The 17,793-nt window shown below is 40.6% G+C and overlaps 1 protein-coding gene across 1 annotated transcript; it reads left to right on the forward strand.

The window, feature by feature from the left end:
* The first annotated feature begins 131 nt into the window (after window positions 1–131).
* On the forward strand, window positions 132–8,803 carry LOC129186894 (PAK4-inhibitor inka2-like). The gene is made up of 2 exons (XM_054785620.1): window positions 132–4,854; window positions 7,466–8,803. The coding sequence occupies exons 1-2, from the start codon at window positions 4,852–4,854 to the stop codon at window positions 8,420–8,422; spliced, it is 960 nt and encodes a 319-aa protein (XP_054641595.1). The 5' UTR covers window positions 132–4,851; the 3' UTR covers window positions 8,423–8,803.
* Window positions 8,804–17,793: the final 8,990 nt, after the last annotated feature.

A 17,793-nucleotide genomic window follows, 5' to 3' on the forward strand; every position in this document is an offset into this window, starting at 1 on the left:
CCTTGTTTTTTTCCCCCCCCTCACAGTACGACACCACGACGGAGTACTAGGGCCACATTTAAAAAAAAAAAACAAAAACGGATATTTCAAGAATGTACGAGAATAAAGCTGTAAATTGATGAGAAAAAAAGTTGTACATTTCCGAGAAGTCGTATATTTGCCAAAAAAAGTTGTGAATTTAACGACAAAAAAAATCTTATTACAAGAATAAACTCGTAAATTGACAAGAATAAAGTCATAAATTTCAACGAAAAAAAGTTGTGAATTTTCTAGAAAAAAGAGAATAAATAAATTTACAAGAAAAAGTCGAACTATTATGATAATAAATTCCAAAATTTACGAGAAAATAAGTCGTAATATTACGACAATGAAGTTGTAAATTTACGAGAGGAGTCATACATTTTTAGAATAAATTCGTCAATTTTTTTTAGAATAAATTCGTGAATTTACGAGAATAAATGTATGAATTTATGAGAATAGTCATGCATTTATGAGAATAAAATCGTAAATTTACGAGAATAAAATTGTAAATTTAGGAGAAAAAAAGTCGTAGTTTACAAGAATAAAGTTGTAACTTGATGAGAAAAAATGTCATATTACGAGAATAAAGTCGTATATTTACCAAAAAAAAGTTGTAAATTCAGCGACAAAAATCTTATTACAAGAATAAAGTTGTAAATTGACAAGAATAAAGTTATAAATTTACATAAAAAATGTCATGAATTTTCTAGAAAAACGTTATAAATAAACGTAATATTACGAGAGTAACGTAAGTTTATGAGAAAAGTTTTACATTTATGAGAATGCATTTGTAATTTTACAAGGATAAAGTTGTTTTGCAGGAATAACGTCATGTATTTACAAAAAAGTTGTAAACTTACAGCGTTATTCTCGTAATATTACGTCTTTTTGCCCGTAAATTTTACAACTGTATTCTCGTAAATGTACGACCTTGTTCTCGTAAATATATACGTGAAAAAAGCTGTACATTTACGAGAAATAAGTCATAATATAACTGGAGACTCTAAATGGTCCATAGGTATGAGTGTGAGTGTGAATGGTTGTTTGTCTATATGTGCCCTGCCATTGGCTGGCCACCAGTCCAGGGTGTACCCCACCTGTCGCCCGAAGTCAGCTGGGATAGGCTCCAGCATGCCCCCGCGACCCTAATGAGGAGAAGCGGCATAGAAAATGGATGGATGGAAGTAATAATATTACAAGAATAATGTCCTAAATTTGAGGAAAAAAAGTAAATTTAGAATTGTTTTTTTCTTTACATTAAATTTACAACTTCATTCTCATAATATGACGACTTTTCTCATAAATTTAGGACTTTATTATTCAGGATTTTAATTTATTTTTACTTTTATTAAGTCATCATATTACGAGAATAACGTTGGACATTTATGAGAAAAAAGTTGTAAATTTATGAGAATAAATGTGTTAATTTACAAGTATAAAGTCATAAATGTATGAGAAAAAAGTTGTAATATTACGAGAATAAAGTCGTATATTTACGACTTTCTTTCTCATGAATTTACGACTTTATTCTCGAAATCTCTCTTTTTTTTTTTTGCAGTGTGGCCGTAATACTCTGTCGTAGAATACATACCTGAGATGCACGGTATGTTTCTTTCCAAACCGATAACTTTCTATTTCTCAAGACCGATATGGGACCGATAACCGATAGCTTTTCAAAATTCTCATTTTATTTTATTTATTTATTTATTTATTTACTAAAATTCTCATTTTAGTAGCATAGAGTTGAAATATTAAAGAAGAAAGTTTTTTTTTTTAAAGTTGTAATGTTTTGAGAAACAAAGATCAATAAAGTTGTCATTTTTGGAAAATGAGGGTGGGGAAAAAGTTCTAATATCAGAATAAAGTCAGAATATTGCAAGAAAAAAAATGATGAATGTTTTAATTTTACGACAATTTCAGCTTCTTAAATCTTTGTAAATGTACTTCTCAGAATGCTTTATATATTTCTGTATTTTAAATATTTGTATATTTAATATCTTTATCCCATAATATTGTAACTTTTTCCCCTGACCAAAATTTTCCAAAAATGACAACTTTATTTTGGTTTGTTTCTCATATTACAACCTTAAAAAACCTTTTTTCAGCTTTGTGATCCTAAAATGAGATTGCCTTTCTTTATAACTCTACAATCTTATTCTCCTCAATTTAAAATTTTTCTCGTTAGATTACATCTTTTTTCTCTTAACATTTTGACTTTATTCTGGTAAAATTACCACTAATTGGAGATGGACAATATCTTTTTTTTTTTTTTTTTGCAAACCGATACCGATAACGTTCTGCTTCTCAAGACCGATATGATACCGATAACTTTTTTATATCTACTTAATTTACCTTGAAGTGTATTTGTGCACACCAGGAGGTAAGAAGGACTGGAACAGATTAGGATGTGACCAAGTGCACATGTTGATTTGTCCTAATCAAATATGACATCACTACTGTCAGGGGAACCAGAGTATAGAGGGGAGGGAGCCGCCTGCCGTGGCCCAGCAAAGTGCACAATATTCGGACACGCGCTCAGAGCAGCCGGTGTGCCGCCACGGAGGTTTCTGGCAGACCTTTTGCACTTTTCAAACGCCGCGGCGCTGCCGGTTCAGGTGGCTGATGAGTTTTTTTTCTGCGCTCGATTGGGTTTTCTTTTTGCATTTGGTACAAGTAGCACGTGAAATGTCTTCCGCGGAAAGTGAATGTTTGTTTACGAGTGAGCTCAGGGGACGTTGCAATAAACCGCCAACTCACAGACAGCAGGGGAAAAAAGGAGCGCTTGATTTGGCAAACCGCACAGTACGGGTAATCTCGCTCATTGAAGCGTTTTTTGTTTGTTTGTTTAAAATGATCGGTTATCAGAGCTATTTTTAATGTATCGGTATGACGTCACAATTCCCGCATGTCTGCCCGATAATTATCATGCACCCCTAAAACATCCAGTCAGTAGATTAGAATGCCGACCAAGCATCGCTTAATAGGACACAAGCTTACTTAAGCCGCCATCTGCTGGACACTTTCCGTACTGTACTTTCTGTCAATACCTGAGGAAATTTAATTGTTTTTTCGACTTTATTGAGCACAGCACCATAAAAAAATATATAAATCTAGAGGCTAAAAATGTCAGTATAGTATAGTCAGTATACTCTAGTAATTAGTAGAGTGTAGTTGCCTGTGTACATGCAAGCAATCTCCGGTCCATAGTGAACGTCAGCACAGTTCTGTTAAAATAGTGCATTTTTACAAAACAAAAACCCTCACATAGTTCTAAATCATTTTTAAATGGTTTTCTTTTGTTTACGTCATGCTATTTAAGCGAGGCTGCGTTCTGCACTTATTTGGTTGGAGCTTTCTCTTCCGCTAGGGGGCAGTAACGTTCCATGACGGCCAATCCTCCTGATTTCAACGTTGCTTCATCGTGGCTCCTTTTAATAATGAACTGAAGGTTGTATCATTCATGTGTGCGTCTCAGCATTACTCGTTGAAGTTAAAAATATGGAGTTGTGTTGGCTTTTTCTGAGCACTCCTGCAATGTTTATGGATATCAGTGATGCAACGGTAGCTGAAGTACATAAAATAACTAACTAACCACATTAATCTCCGCTTATTTTGTATATTAGCAAGCAGTCGCAGGTTGCTTGTTTAGCGGTGGAGGTCTTTAATTGTGACTTTTATCGTTGTCAAAGGGGCGCGGATGCATGTCGGCCTCGCAGCTTAGGACAGGACATGTCCCACTAGGGTGGAGCTCCATGCTAATGTTGGGTAAATGAGGGCAAAGTGTTGTCCATCAAATTAGCATGAACACTGAAGCAGTGAATAAGTTATGTGCAAAACACTCCACCGCCAATTAAGGTGCAGATTTGAGCATTTCTCTGCACTTGAATGACAAAGAGCCATGACCATTGCAGCACTGACTTCATTTTGGGCAACCCCCCCCAAAAAACAAGGCTCTTATTTGTTGCACTCTCGACTGCATTTCACTCTTTTTATGAGTTAACGTGTGATAAATGTGTACAAAAATGTGGCATTTACCATTTAGCAGTGACAGCCATTTGATACACACGTTTAATGCTTTAAGAAGTTGTGAATTTCAATGAATTTTGTGTTGTAAATTTGACATTTAAAAAGCAATGAATGCTCAGTTGTTCCTAATGAAGTGGCCAACGAGTGTTTGAGTACGAGCTCCCACATTAACTACCTTTCAACTGTTTTTACAAAGAAAAGTGTGCGTTAAGTGGTTATTCTTAATAATATTGCAGACATTTATTGGAAAAAATGGGTGTTTTTTTTTTAAGTGGGTGATTGACAGACTGTGTGACGTCCCGTGCTAAACAGCGCCTACCAGTGGAGAGAAATGTAAACAATCGTTTCCTTGGCCACTTTTTTTATACTATTTTTGAAGCTGAAATGCATGTTTATTTTCTATGTGTTATTATGTCACTTATCTACAGCTTAAAGTTAAAAACTTTTATCATTTGAGGAGCGAAGGACTCAATAAAACGGCATACTTTCACTGACGGTAATATGCTAATATACATGCTGCGCTCTGATTGGCTGCTAGGAGTATGGCTTGCCCTGATTGGCTGTTTGTGGCCCCGCGCTGCAGAGACCCAAACAGGACGCGACGTCTCACTCAGCAGCACATCTGCACTCCGTGGAGCAGCTGGGGGCAGGACAGGGGACACCATTAGGACCCTTTTCTCTGTAAATAAACTTCTACATGTCACTATTTGTTTGACTTGGAGGCAGGATCCCGCAGAAGGAGGTGCTCCTGTTTTAAAGTGATCCACTTTTCCCCGCTCTTGCACGGGAAGGAGAGTACACGTCATGGTAAGATGTCTTTGTGTAATACAGTTATCGCCATCAGCACTGGCTGGGTGTTCATTCTACCTGTCTTCACTTTGATATGTTATAGCTTTAGCATGTTAATCTATGTTTTCTATTTATGTTTCCACTGTCTTCTCCACACACTCACACACGCAGCATCACATGATCCCTCATGGGCTCCCAGTTAGAGCTGACCAATCAGCGAGAGGAAACTGTGGTATTAAATTGTCACACTGGCGAGGCTGCACCCTTAAAAAATCTTTCTGGAGCTAAATTAAGATCCACGAGTCTTCTCTGAGACGCCGCAGCTGTTTTCACTTTTTGCAGCAGGCTCGGCGGAGTCGCCTCCGTTAGAAATGAGTCCACATCTGTCCGGATTTTTATCTGGAATCGTTCCGGACTTAAAGCCAAAGTGCACTTTTTGGGGGGAATTTTGCCCATCATTCTCAGTCCCGTTGTGAGACACGAACACACGTCTTTCTCTTTTCTCTGCGTTCTAAAGGGAGGTAATTAATGCCAGTAATTAAGCGTTAGCATTTTGTTAGTTGCAATGGTAGAAGCCAGGTTTATACTGCTTTGCTTTTATTTGAAGCTTACTTTGCACTGAACAGGACATCACCGTGTGCACGTTTTGATGCTTTTGGTGGCTAACAAGCAGCAATTCAGTGGGTGTTTTATGTTAAAAGCTGTGGTAGAATCCAGGTTTACGGTGCCGTTCTTTTATTTGAAGCTTACTTTGCACTGAAAAGGACATCACTGTCTGCACGTTTTAATGCTTCCTGGAGCTAGCAATCTAAAAAAAATAATAAATTGGTGTATTTTGTAAGTTGCTGTGGTAGAATCTAGGTCAATACTTGCATGCATTACTTTCAACCTTACTTTGCACTGAACAGGAAGTCACTGTATGCACATAATGAGACACACCCATTCCGCCTAGAAAGCCTTCTATTAAAACACCTCCATAAACGCTTTATATGTTTTTTTGTAGTAACAGGTTCCTTCATGATATCACGTAATGCTTACAGTGTTTTGGGAAATTCCTTCCTGGGTGCGCTGATTTCACATAGCAACATAGAAAGGAACGCTACACCTAGCGTCAAAAACAAAAACACAGCAGCAGTGGTGGCAGCTCCAATATGTAGCGTCACCTTTCGCTAGTGGCCTGAAGCATTGTTAGCGAGTGTGTGGTGAAGGGAGTCGGCTAGTAGCTAGCCAGGGCGGTGTGGCAAGGTGTCACTACGCCAGTAACGTAGTTCTTGGGCGTAACAATGTCGCTGTAGCTTGGTTAATATGCAGGTCACATTATGTATTTTTTGGATTTTTTTTTCAGAACGTCCCATTACGTGCATTCTCAGCTGCCTCTTTTTTTTATCAGTTTTTATATCTTCAGAGCGCACAGAAAAGAGAGAGACGTGTGCTCATGTCTCACATAAGGGTTGTGGATGATGGGCAAAATTCCCCCCAAAGAAGTGCACTTTTCCTTTAAAGAAAACAACAAAAACTTCGAGAAGATGTGCAATTATTTGGAGGAGCAGAGTGTGTTAGCTCATTAAAAGCATTCAAACTTTCCATGACTCTTTCAACAGACGAGCCCCCAATTGTGCCTCGATGTCAGCATTCTTACACTTGAAGAAAAAACTACATCAACCTCACTCTCTTAAGATTGTTTTTTTTTCCAAATTCCATTTTCTGTTCCAAAAATGACTCGCTAGTAGGCACACAGGACAGCGGAAACTTGGCCAACATGCTGGTTGACATCCGATTTGCTCAAATTTAGGAACAATTTTCAACATTGGAAAGAATGCAGGCAAAGACATAATCTGTCCGCGGGCCAAACTGTGGCCCACGGCCTTTATTGGCTGTATTATTCCTTGTTCTAAACTGCCAAACAAATGCAAAAAGAAGTTAACCGCTGTAAAATGAAAAAACCCACCAAAAAACAAGCAAACACGCTACCGCGACTTATACAAGTAGCTACTATGCTAATGGTGCGCCTGCTTAGGTCACATATCCTTTTTCTTTTGAGCCTGGTCTTTCTTTTCAAGTAAAAAAAAAAGCCAAAGAATTTCTAGGCCAAGCTGACAAGTTTGCCCATCTTCGGGACATGTTGCTAGGCAGACTTCATAGGGCACCATCATTCCACTGGTTCCACTGGAAATTGAGTTGGACGGTCCACGTGTTGGCTCGGCGAAGTTTATGGGGCACTATGGTTACTGCCCGGTTGACCAATGAAAACATAATCAAATGCAGGATTATGGGACACCTTTATTATACATTAAATATAAATTAGAAATCAAACACTTGGAATTGTATGACCTCATGTGTTGGACTTTTGACGTTCAACGGAATTGTTGAGGTTCTTTGAGTTTGAGAGTCCGTTGCTAGGCGGAGTTTATGGGGCGCGATTATAATTGCCCCACCGACCAATGAAAACATGATCACAAGTCGGCCACGCCCAATAGGCTATGAGATTGGCAGAGACACACCAATCCAGACAACACAGTATAAGAATCATCCGACAAGTTTATTCCTAAACATGTTCCTTGCTCTGTGTGACATATAAATTTGAAGTAGGTCTTCGCACCCGTCTAAAAGTTGTTTACTCTCTCCCCAGCCCTGTCTGCGTGACTCAGGCGACTGTTTGAGGGAGAACATGCACTACATGATGCGGTCCCTCCAAGACCTAAAGCAGCTAAGGAAGACCTGTCCTGCAGCCTGCAGACACCCCCGAGCTTCTGTCCCGCCAGCCGCCGCCGTGACCGGCCCGTCTGCGGCTCCTCCTGCCGTGTGTCGACCCAGAGAGCTGCGCTCCCGTCTCAGGATGTCCAGCGCTAGCACAGCCAGCACCTATGACTCGGCCTGCTGCCTCGCCACCCGTCTGGAGGAGGACGAGGAGGATGACGACGGATCCAGCAGTCGTCTTGGCTTGAACTCACCCAGCAGCCACAAGAGTTTGGACTTGGATTCCGGCTACTCTGAGGCCTCGTGGCGGGACGAGAGGGTGGTGCTCAGGAGGACGAGGAACGTACGGGTGTCGTCCTCGGCATGCCTCCGCACCAACAGGGCGCCAAGCGGACGCGTTCGGCCTAAATCCACCTCGGACGTCTGTCTGGAGAGGTGGACGTCCTTTGACGACCCAGAGGACTGGGCCAACTCGTTGTTGACCAGAGGACGCAACCGCCAACCTCTGGTGCTGGGCGACAACAGCTTTGCCGACTTGGTACAGAACTGGATGGACCTTCCGGATTGCCCCGAACCGCCCGAGCTGAAAGCGAAGCCGAGACGCAGACTGGGAAGAAGCCTCTTTGTCAACATGAGGAGGAAACTAGCCGGCTTGTCGAAGAGCGTGGAGGAGAGGGTGAGGATGAGGGCCACAGATCCTCACGTGAGCAGAGACGCTTCAAAACGTCTCTCGTGTCCCGTCGTGGCTTCAGAAACAAAATCCCCATTTTTCCACCAGTCCCACTCTGCCATTCATGAACTGGACACAGACTTTTACCACTTTGCTGCACTCATGAAGTCGGGCAGCAGGCAGCCCATCATCTGCAAGGACATCATTGGCTACATCTGACACACAAGGCTTCCCATCAAATCACGAAGTCCTCCTATTTAAACTCACGTAGCAGAAGCAAACGTACGCAAGGTTTCATCCACGCATTCATCCATGGCCATGTTTGTACCCTCTACTCTGCAAATGTTTGCTAATAAAATCATAAAACCAAGACATCATTCACATGTGCAATGTTGTACTTCATGCATGATGATGTGTGTGGTTCTGGCTTACTTTGCACTGAACAGGAAGTCACTGTTTGCATGTTTTAATCTTATGGTGGCTCACAGTCTAAAAAAAAAACAATTAAATGGGTGCATTTTATGAGCTGCTGTGGTAGAATCCAGGTTAATACCGTCATGCTCTCTTTTTATGAAACTTTGCACTGAACAGGAAGTCGAGGCACGTTTTAATGCTTTGGTGATTAACAACCTAAAAAAACAATTACATGGGTGCATTTTGTTAGTTGCTGTGGCAGTATCCTGGTTAATATTACTATGCGTTATTTTGTAGGTTATTTTGCACTGAACAGGAAGTGTGTGCACATTTGAATGCCTCCGGTGACTAACAATCTATAAAAAACAATCACATGGGTGCATTGAGTTGCTGTGGTAAAAATCCAGGTTAATACTGCCATGCTTTATTTTGAAATTTACTTTGCACTGAACAGGAAGTCGCTGTGTACATGCTTTAATGCTTCCGGTGGCGAACAATCTAAAAACATCAATTAAATGGGGCATTTTATTAGCTGCTGTGGTAGAATCCAGGCTTACACTGGCACGCTTTTATTTGAAGCTTACTTTGCATTAAAGAGGACATCACTGTATGCATGTTTTAATGCTTCCTGGGGCTAGCAAGCTTTTAAAAAAGCTAGTAAATGGGTGCATTTTAAGTTGCTGTGGTAGAATCCAAGTCAATACTGCCATGAATTACTATGAACCTTACTTTGCACTGAACAGGAAGTCACTGTGTGCACGTTTTAATGCCTGCGGTGACTAACAAGCTACACTAAACAATTCAATAGGTGCATTTTGTTAGTTGCCGTGGTCGTATCCAGGTTAATACTCCCATGCTTTATTTTGAAGCTTATTTTGCACTGAACAGGACATCACTGTGTGCACGTTATAATGCTTTCGGCGGCCAACAATCTAAAAAAACAATTCACTCGCTGTTTTTTCATTGCTGTGGTAGAATCAAGTTTAATATTGAGATGCACTTTTTAGGTTTATTTTGCACTGAACAGGAAGCCACTGTGTGCATGTTTAATGCCTCTGGTGACTAACAATCTATACAAAAACAATTCAATGGGTGCATTCTGTCAGTTGCTGTCGGGTAGAGTCCGGGTGAATACTGCCATGCTTTATTTTGAAGCTTAATTTTCACTGAACAGGAAGTGTGTGCGCATGTTTTAATGCTGTGTCACTGGACAATAGTTACCTTGCTGTTGGCGTTGCACTCTGATTAGTGATAATGATGATAAGTTGCCAATACTACGACACATATCAACATAAGCTGACTCATTTTTCATCAAAATGGCCAGTCACCAATTTTAAGTGGCCTAAAGCGGTCAACCATTTACGTCGACATCGACGTAAGCGGGAACTTAGCACGGTGGACCAGGACTTAATGAGTTGGTCAACATAAAGAATATTTCCCAATACATTAGTTGTATCCATCGCAGTATTTCTGTTCTGACTCCAAAAGTAGTTTAGTGAGACTTTATCCAGAGCGATGCTTGCTGAGGTCATCTCCCTTGTGGCAGCGCAGGGGGCCGGAGGAGGGGTGAAAAGAGAAGAGAGACATGCATCAAACTGACTTTATGGAGCATAACATGTCACTGTGCCTCATTTAACACGAGCCTCCTTGTTATTTCACATGGCGGCTGCATGCAAGCGTTGCATGTGTAATTAGAGGAAAGAAGACACCCTACATGATAGGACGCTCATACAAGAGAGTGACATATGCACCCAGATAAGCTAATGATCACTTCACCTTTGGCTGTTCACGCTAATGTAGAGGAGAAATAGCAGCAGACATGATGGAGATAAGGAGATTATTCTCATGCTCCTTGCCTCGCATATCATTCCGTCATAGTGAGGCTATAATAAGCTCTTATCAGGACACCGCGCTGAGTAAAAACGTGTTAGCTGATGATGGGACTTAATGCACACATGAATATAATATATCACATTGTCCGGATGGACTTCCACAACTGAAAGAAGAAAGAACGTTACAGGAAAAGTTGCCTGTCGTGGCGCGATGACGCCACCAGACGTGACCGGACTTCATTTCCTGACGCGAGTGGGGTGTGATCATGAGGGGAGGGCGATACTGTAAAATTTAGCACAGATCCGATATCAAGTAAACCCCGTTCTGTGCTTTTTCTTTTAAGGTGTTGATTTAATGTGATTATAATCAGACTAACAACAACATGAGACAACATCAATAAAAAAATAAGCTATTTCTAAAATAAATAAAAATAAACATTTTTAGTGCATGGAATTCAGCAAAAATAAAGCCAGTAGTGCAAAACAGCAAAACTACTATTGCCTCTCATTCAAATCCCTCCTGTATCCAAGAGCTTGTTTCCTGAGTTTCAAAACAATCTATACAACATTAACGCTATATTTCAACAACAATCACAGATATATTAAAGAAAATAAACACAGACGCGAACAAAAAATATCGAACTCATCGTGCTAGTATCGATCGGAGACTGATACTACACTTGGCGTCGATATTTGGATGGATCCGTCTACCCCTCGAGCTAATTACCCTAATACCCAGCCCATACCCTAATTCAGCAACTTGTAAATGTAGACGCCCCCCCACCCCCCACGCTGTGATTCAGTGAGAAAGTAAGTCCAGTTGTTGTAAATTCATACGTTAACCAGGTCGCCATGACACTTTTAATCGCATCTTTGAATGAAGATACACTGTTTACTTGTTCGCTAATGTGCTTTCCTCGCTAGGCATCAGCATTAGCCTAACAACGATAGTACATTGCTTCACATTTCAGGGCTCCAGACCGCGACTCAAATATACCGTAAGACATTGCCAGTGAATTTTTCATCTGCTCGCGCATGTGCGACCAGATAAATGTACGTGTCCCCTGTTGAGTTGACAAGGGACGTCCTTTATTACTGTGAGAATGAAACGTAGCCTGAGACAACTTGTCACAGTCTAAGCTTATCGATGCCAGTGTATGTGATCGCTCGAGATTGAATCGCATTGAAGTTCGACTTTTCTACCATATGTGTGCACACATAATGCCTGGCTCCACTGTCTCTTTTAGCAGCTAGGTAGCTAGCAGCTAGCTATAGTTAGCCTCTTGTCCCCGGACTCCAATGTAATTTTGTAAAAATGTTTTTTTTTTTTTTTTTTTTAACCACCGTGACATTTTTTTTAAACAAACATACGGGTCGTGCTTCTAGTAAAAAGGTTAGTCTCAATCTATCTATGAAAACATTTCCTTAAATACATATGTGTTAATATATGCATATAACATATGCATTGCTGATGCGATTGTGTAGGTGTACCTAATGTTGTGGCCGTACAGTGTATGAGAGTGTCCAAACAGAAGAGGGTTTTGCCTTCCAAATGCAGCAAACAACAAATCTCTAGTAAATGAAAAGGCTTTGAGGGTGTTTGCTCATCATTGATTATGCTGGCTGGTTGTAATCATCCCTCTGAGCACGCACACTGTTTGGAAAACCCTTTTTTATCTGTTTGTGCAAACTCTCATTAGAATTGCTGAATGCCACAGAAGTAAGTCATTTGGAGGATTATGTCACACAAGCAACATTGCAAATGTGCTTAAAAGTACTTGCATAGCAGCAGTTGAAATGACTGTGAAAGATGAAACACAAAGCAATTACGTTTAGAACTGCAAACAAACATTCTTCTGTCGCTGCTTTTTGTCGTTTTTTTTTTAAATGTCACAAGACGGAGCTGCCTGTGAGTGCTTTTAGATGGGGGAGGGACCCCTGAGTTTACCATATAAACCCCACTGTACTACATGATATACACTCCTGATCAAATTTTGAAGACCAGTTGAAAATGTCAAGAATGTACATTTTGCACTGTTGGATTGCAAAGAAGCATTAAAGTGAAATAGGCTGTTCATCAGCTGATCAAAGGTTTAAGACCGCAGCCTTTAAAAGGCAAAATGTTGACAAAAATGTGGATTGAATGTGATTTAGTGTCAGGTATTCACACTGTCATGATCTCTTGACGGTAAAGGAAAAAAAAACCTCTCTTTGAAGGCGGTGGGATTGTTGAGCTGCATAAGCAAGGACTCTCGCAGCGCATCATTGCTGCTGAGGTCATTTGACACTTCTTCAAACATCCTGAGGATCATGGAACAAAAAAGTCAAGTGGTAGACTAAAAAAAATGTCACCGGAGGATCCCATTGGCTGTCCGTCAAGACACGGGACCATCCTCGGCCCAAATGAAGGTTGTTACTGGTGCCGAGTGCAGACCAATAACCATCAGACGCCATCTGCCAGAGAAGACTTTTAAGAAGAAAAACCGTCTTGTCTCCTTCAAGGCCACAAAATTGGGTGTTTGGAATTTGCAGGAGAGCTTCCAACGTTACTGGCATGACAAGGAGATCCCACCTGAGATGTTTTCCACCATCATGATCCTTCAATGGAACAATGGAGTTTCAGGTTGCGCAGGGGCGTCAAACGGCAGCCAGCTATGTGGAGATGTTACGGGGGGCATCCCTCATGACTGAAAGCCCTCGTCTGTGTGGTAAAGACTGGCTTTTTCAACAGGACAACGCTGGACTTCACAAAGAGGAATAAGATCACTCTTTTGGACCATCCTGCGTGTTCCCCTCTTCTAAATCTAATGGAGAACATTTGGGGATGGATTTACAAAAATGGACATGAGTTCCAGACAGTGAATCCATCTTCCCCACCTGGAGCAACGTTCCCACTAGCCTCCTGGAAACACTGGCATCAAGCACACCCAAAGCCATTTTTCACCTCATGAACAAGAATGGCACAGCTACTCACTACTCACTCCTTTTTTACACATTTTATTCCTATTTTAGCGCAGTTTCATTTTTTTTGCTAAGGTCTTACATTTTTGATCAGCCTCTTTCTTGTTTGCAATAAATTGCTTACTCAAAATGTTTTTGGCTCAGTCCCATTTCTTCTTTTTGCACTTTGAAGCTCTACTGAGAACCTCCCTGAGATCTGACAGTGCAAAATGTACATTCTTGACATTTTTCAAATGCCCTGACAGTTTTGATGAGGAGTGTAAAGCATCTGTGATGTTGACGCCATCCGTGAGAGAATCGGGTTTTACACAGCGTCGCCAATCCAGTGTAGCTGGAGGCTAAAGTTGACCACAGGCATGAGAAGAGCTCTTTCAAATGAGAGTTTGGACGTCATGCTGCAGTAGAATCATGAGACCTGTTCTCTAACAAACAACAAAAGGCTCTCACTGCTGGGCTTGAGTGACTCAGAGGTTAGTCAGGTTAGTCAGAAAGATGTTGTTTGGCGTGCATAGCTGTCATAATTGTCAATTACTGCCTGAAATGATTGGGAACGTGACGCAAAATTGCCAAAACCTGTACTCCAATCAAGAAATAGAGCAATTAGACTAACTATTAAAGATCCACAATTATGCACAATTGACTTGTGTGTGTCTCTTGGGTTGACGTCCAGGTTTTCACGACGTCATGAAGGAAAAACCTCCCTCTTTCTCGACATGATACCGCCTCGGACCTGCCCCTCGGCCTGAGGATTGCTTTGTAAAAAAAAAAAAGAAAGAAAAAAAAAGCAGGCTTCGTTGGACACCTTAAAATGTAAGCTGGAGCTCTGCCAACTGTCCACAACAGACGTGGGAGCTGTAAGTTTGATCATTCTTTTTTTTTTTTTTTTCAGCGAATAGGCTAACCTAGCACAATGTTTCTGTTAAAAAAAAATAATTGTCCTACAAATTATTGCTGATATATGATGTTATTGTCTCTATTTTGACACTTTTTTTTCATGAATGTAACAATAATATATGGCATAATAATGCGAGTACACCAACTTTTATTTATCATTGTAATTGGAATGTCAAGAGCTTTTAAATAACGTGAATTAAACGCGCGCAGAAAAATGATGTAAAACAGTAGTTCCCAACTGAAACATAACGCGTACTGTATCGTGGACACTACGTAGGCCTCTCACGATAATCAATCAATCGATTAATGATACCATTAAAAAAACAAACAAAATCGATAATTTTGTCGGCCTCGATAAATTGACATGTGCATGCATGTGTGTTTGTTTCGTCTCTCTTTACCACACAGACTAGATGGCAAGAGGGTTCCCTCTGCATCTGTCTGTGCGCCTTGGTGCCCGAGTGGAATGAGCAGAGAGCGTGAACCCTCCTCTCTGACATGACATGAGGCGGGGCTAGTGGATACACAGGGCGCTAGCAGCAGGTTAGCCTTGTGAGCCAGCATACGCTAACATAAATGAAGGCACAGAAGCGATGGTTTCTAAGGCGAATGCTACACCCAGTATTTCGGTTTTAAACAGAATGAACAAGGTGAGCGCATGAACACAGATGAACCAGTATGTCGCATTTGTTCGAAAGTAGGGACGAGGAAGAAGGGCGATTCGACCAACGCTCGCTGAGGCGTTTGGTCGGCAAGGTAAAAACAGTGTCGCTCGCTACATTGCAAAAGAAATGCAACCTTTCAATACGGTTGAAAAGACAACGTTTGGGGGAATGTAGAAATGTTTGACAGACATCACAAATTGCCTGGGAGAACGTACATGTAAGACGTGTTGAAGGACATCAGAAACACTGCATTTTACTCCGCCACCGCAGATATGTGGTCCAGCTCAAATATGACCCTCTACATTAGTTTAACAATACACTACATAACTGTGTGTGTGTGTGTGTGTGTGTGTGTGTGTGTGTGTGTGTGTGTGTGTGTGTTTTATTGGACTGTTCTTTTTCTTAACAGCGACAGGGTCTATTTTTTTATTGTTTTTTGTTATGATTGGATGTTAGGATTTTTGAAGTGCAATTTTTGCTAAAAGAGATTTTCAATGAGTTTTTTTTGTTTTTTATTATGTTATTTGTTTAATTTATTTAAAAAGCTCTTCGCATTCCAATTACAATGTTAAATACTCTTAAGAAATTAGTTTATTGCTTCTGAGACAATGTACTGTCATTATTATGCCATTTAATGAATGAAAAAAAGGTATCAAAAAATGTTGTCAATAGTATCGATTATCAACAATAATTTGTCGGACAATTATTGTCCAGCAAAATTTGTTGTCGTGAAAGGCCTAACATGACACTATATTTCTGATTTTGAATCAGTGTCACTGAATATTGTCTGAGTGTTGACAAAAAACGGAGAAATAACCCAGAAATTCTCAGAAGTTGTCGTTGTGTGTCAATGCAGACTCCAGCTCATTTGCATACGGACTTCCTTGATTCACCTGTAGCAACGTTGTGTGTGGAATACACTGGTTATGTTTAATGAGGTGTTACGTTTTGTTGGAGTTTGGCCAAACTCCATGTACTGGTTGCAGCAAAAAGCGTTTGGTGCACAATGCAGCGTTATACTTCAGCAATCACGGCAGCTGGAACAGAAGTTCCACCGCTTTGTATGATTTCTTTCATTGTCTCTGTCACAAACATTTTCATGTCACAAAATGACGATGCGCAAACGGGCAGAAAATGAAATCAGATGGCGTTTTATACACAACAGGCACCAAGACTGTGTAGCACACGACACACACACAGCGCTCCGGCCTCTCCCCACTGGGACAAAGAGGCTGAATGACTGACAGGAGGGTTCACTCACTCCCTTCATTCCGCTATAGAACCAACGCGCCCAGGTTTTGAGACAGATGCACAGAGTGAACCATCTTGTCATCCAGCCTGTTTGGTAGAGAGACACGCATGCACATGTCAATATATCGAGACCGGCAAAATGATCGAGTTTGTTTCTATTAAACGTGCAGTTAATTGATGTATTGATTATCGTGGCAGAGCGAGTAATGTTAGCACTGTAGCTCGCATAGCTATGCGTTTATTTTTATACGTTGTTGTATGTGACATATAGCATCTATTACACTGGACAAGTTTTACAGTGTGTATGTAAAAAATAGATAAAGTACGCAATATCGCTTCTCGGAGAGACACACTCTGTCGGAGACAAACACAGTCATTAGCATTAAAGCTACAGACAAACAAAACAGTATGGCTTCCTGAAACACCTTTAAACTATTTACATTCCAGCATCTAGAAGGCTAGGCTAGGTCAATGCACTATTAAAGGGGTCTATAATATGGGATTATTTAATGCATAAATTCTAGTATTCTTTTATTGTGTATTTTGTATGTATTATTGTGACAGGAATGACTAGTAGCTTCCCACTATAAAGTGTCGCCCAGTGGAGTTTCATGGGAATGATAACAGTGGAGATGACACACTAGAAACATCCCAGGACGTTTTTTTTTTTGCTTTGGTTCTCATGGCCTCCCAGGTCAGAACCCACTTCCTCTCTTTACTACACCATGTGGTTTTACAAGCAACCCCCTCGGTCCTGTAGTGTAAACAACAGAACCAAATTGGAAGATACAATTTGTGGAGAATGTACATCTATCTATACAAGCGCTGCAGCCAAGACGATAATGGTCCGTTTGCGCTAGATGCAGATCTTAATGCATCAGCAGTGGAATGTGGTGCTAATATTTCTCATCTGTTTATTCTGGGAGCATAATGCAGCCACATGTTGGCCAACAAGGACACAAATGTGACAAAAACAGCAGTAAGACAATGCAAAAAACAAGTTGTCCCTCGAACATCGCACCCTCGCTATCACCTTTTTTCCAGACATTAATTAATTAATTAATGACTGCTGTTTTGTGTTTGTTTGCAGCCTATTCTTGGCCTAAATGAAGAATTTTCAAGCATAAAAATGAATGTAGTAATGTACATTTAGCACTCTGTGTCAGCGAGACAAGCACCAGAGGTGACCGCCAGAACAGGCATTTATTGCAGTTTAAATCATCTCACAACAGGCACAATAATAATAATACCATAATCATCATCTTAATAACACAGGCTACTGTTGGGGCCATAAGCCACCCCGCCGCTAAGGTCCCCTAGGGAACACACTGACTGTGACACACATGAGCAGGAGTTTAATTTATGTCTTAAATGGCTTATTTACTCTTATTATGTCTACTATATTGGGTAATACGAGTGTAGAGCCATTTAAAGCCACCATTACAATACATTGATGAGACATTAGCCACCACAGGAAGTACGCTGTCCAAAAAAAAATGTTAACATGCGAGTCTGTTATCTTATTGTCTGTCTAATATGTCTTATTTTGTTTGATTATATTGGGTAACGAGAG

The sequence above is a fragment of the Dunckerocampus dactyliophorus genome, chromosome 8 (genome assembly GCF_027744805.1).
Source record: "Dunckerocampus dactyliophorus isolate RoL2022-P2 chromosome 8, RoL_Ddac_1.1, whole genome shotgun sequence".
NCBI lineage: Eukaryota > Metazoa > Chordata > Actinopteri > Syngnathiformes > Syngnathidae > Dunckerocampus > Dunckerocampus dactyliophorus.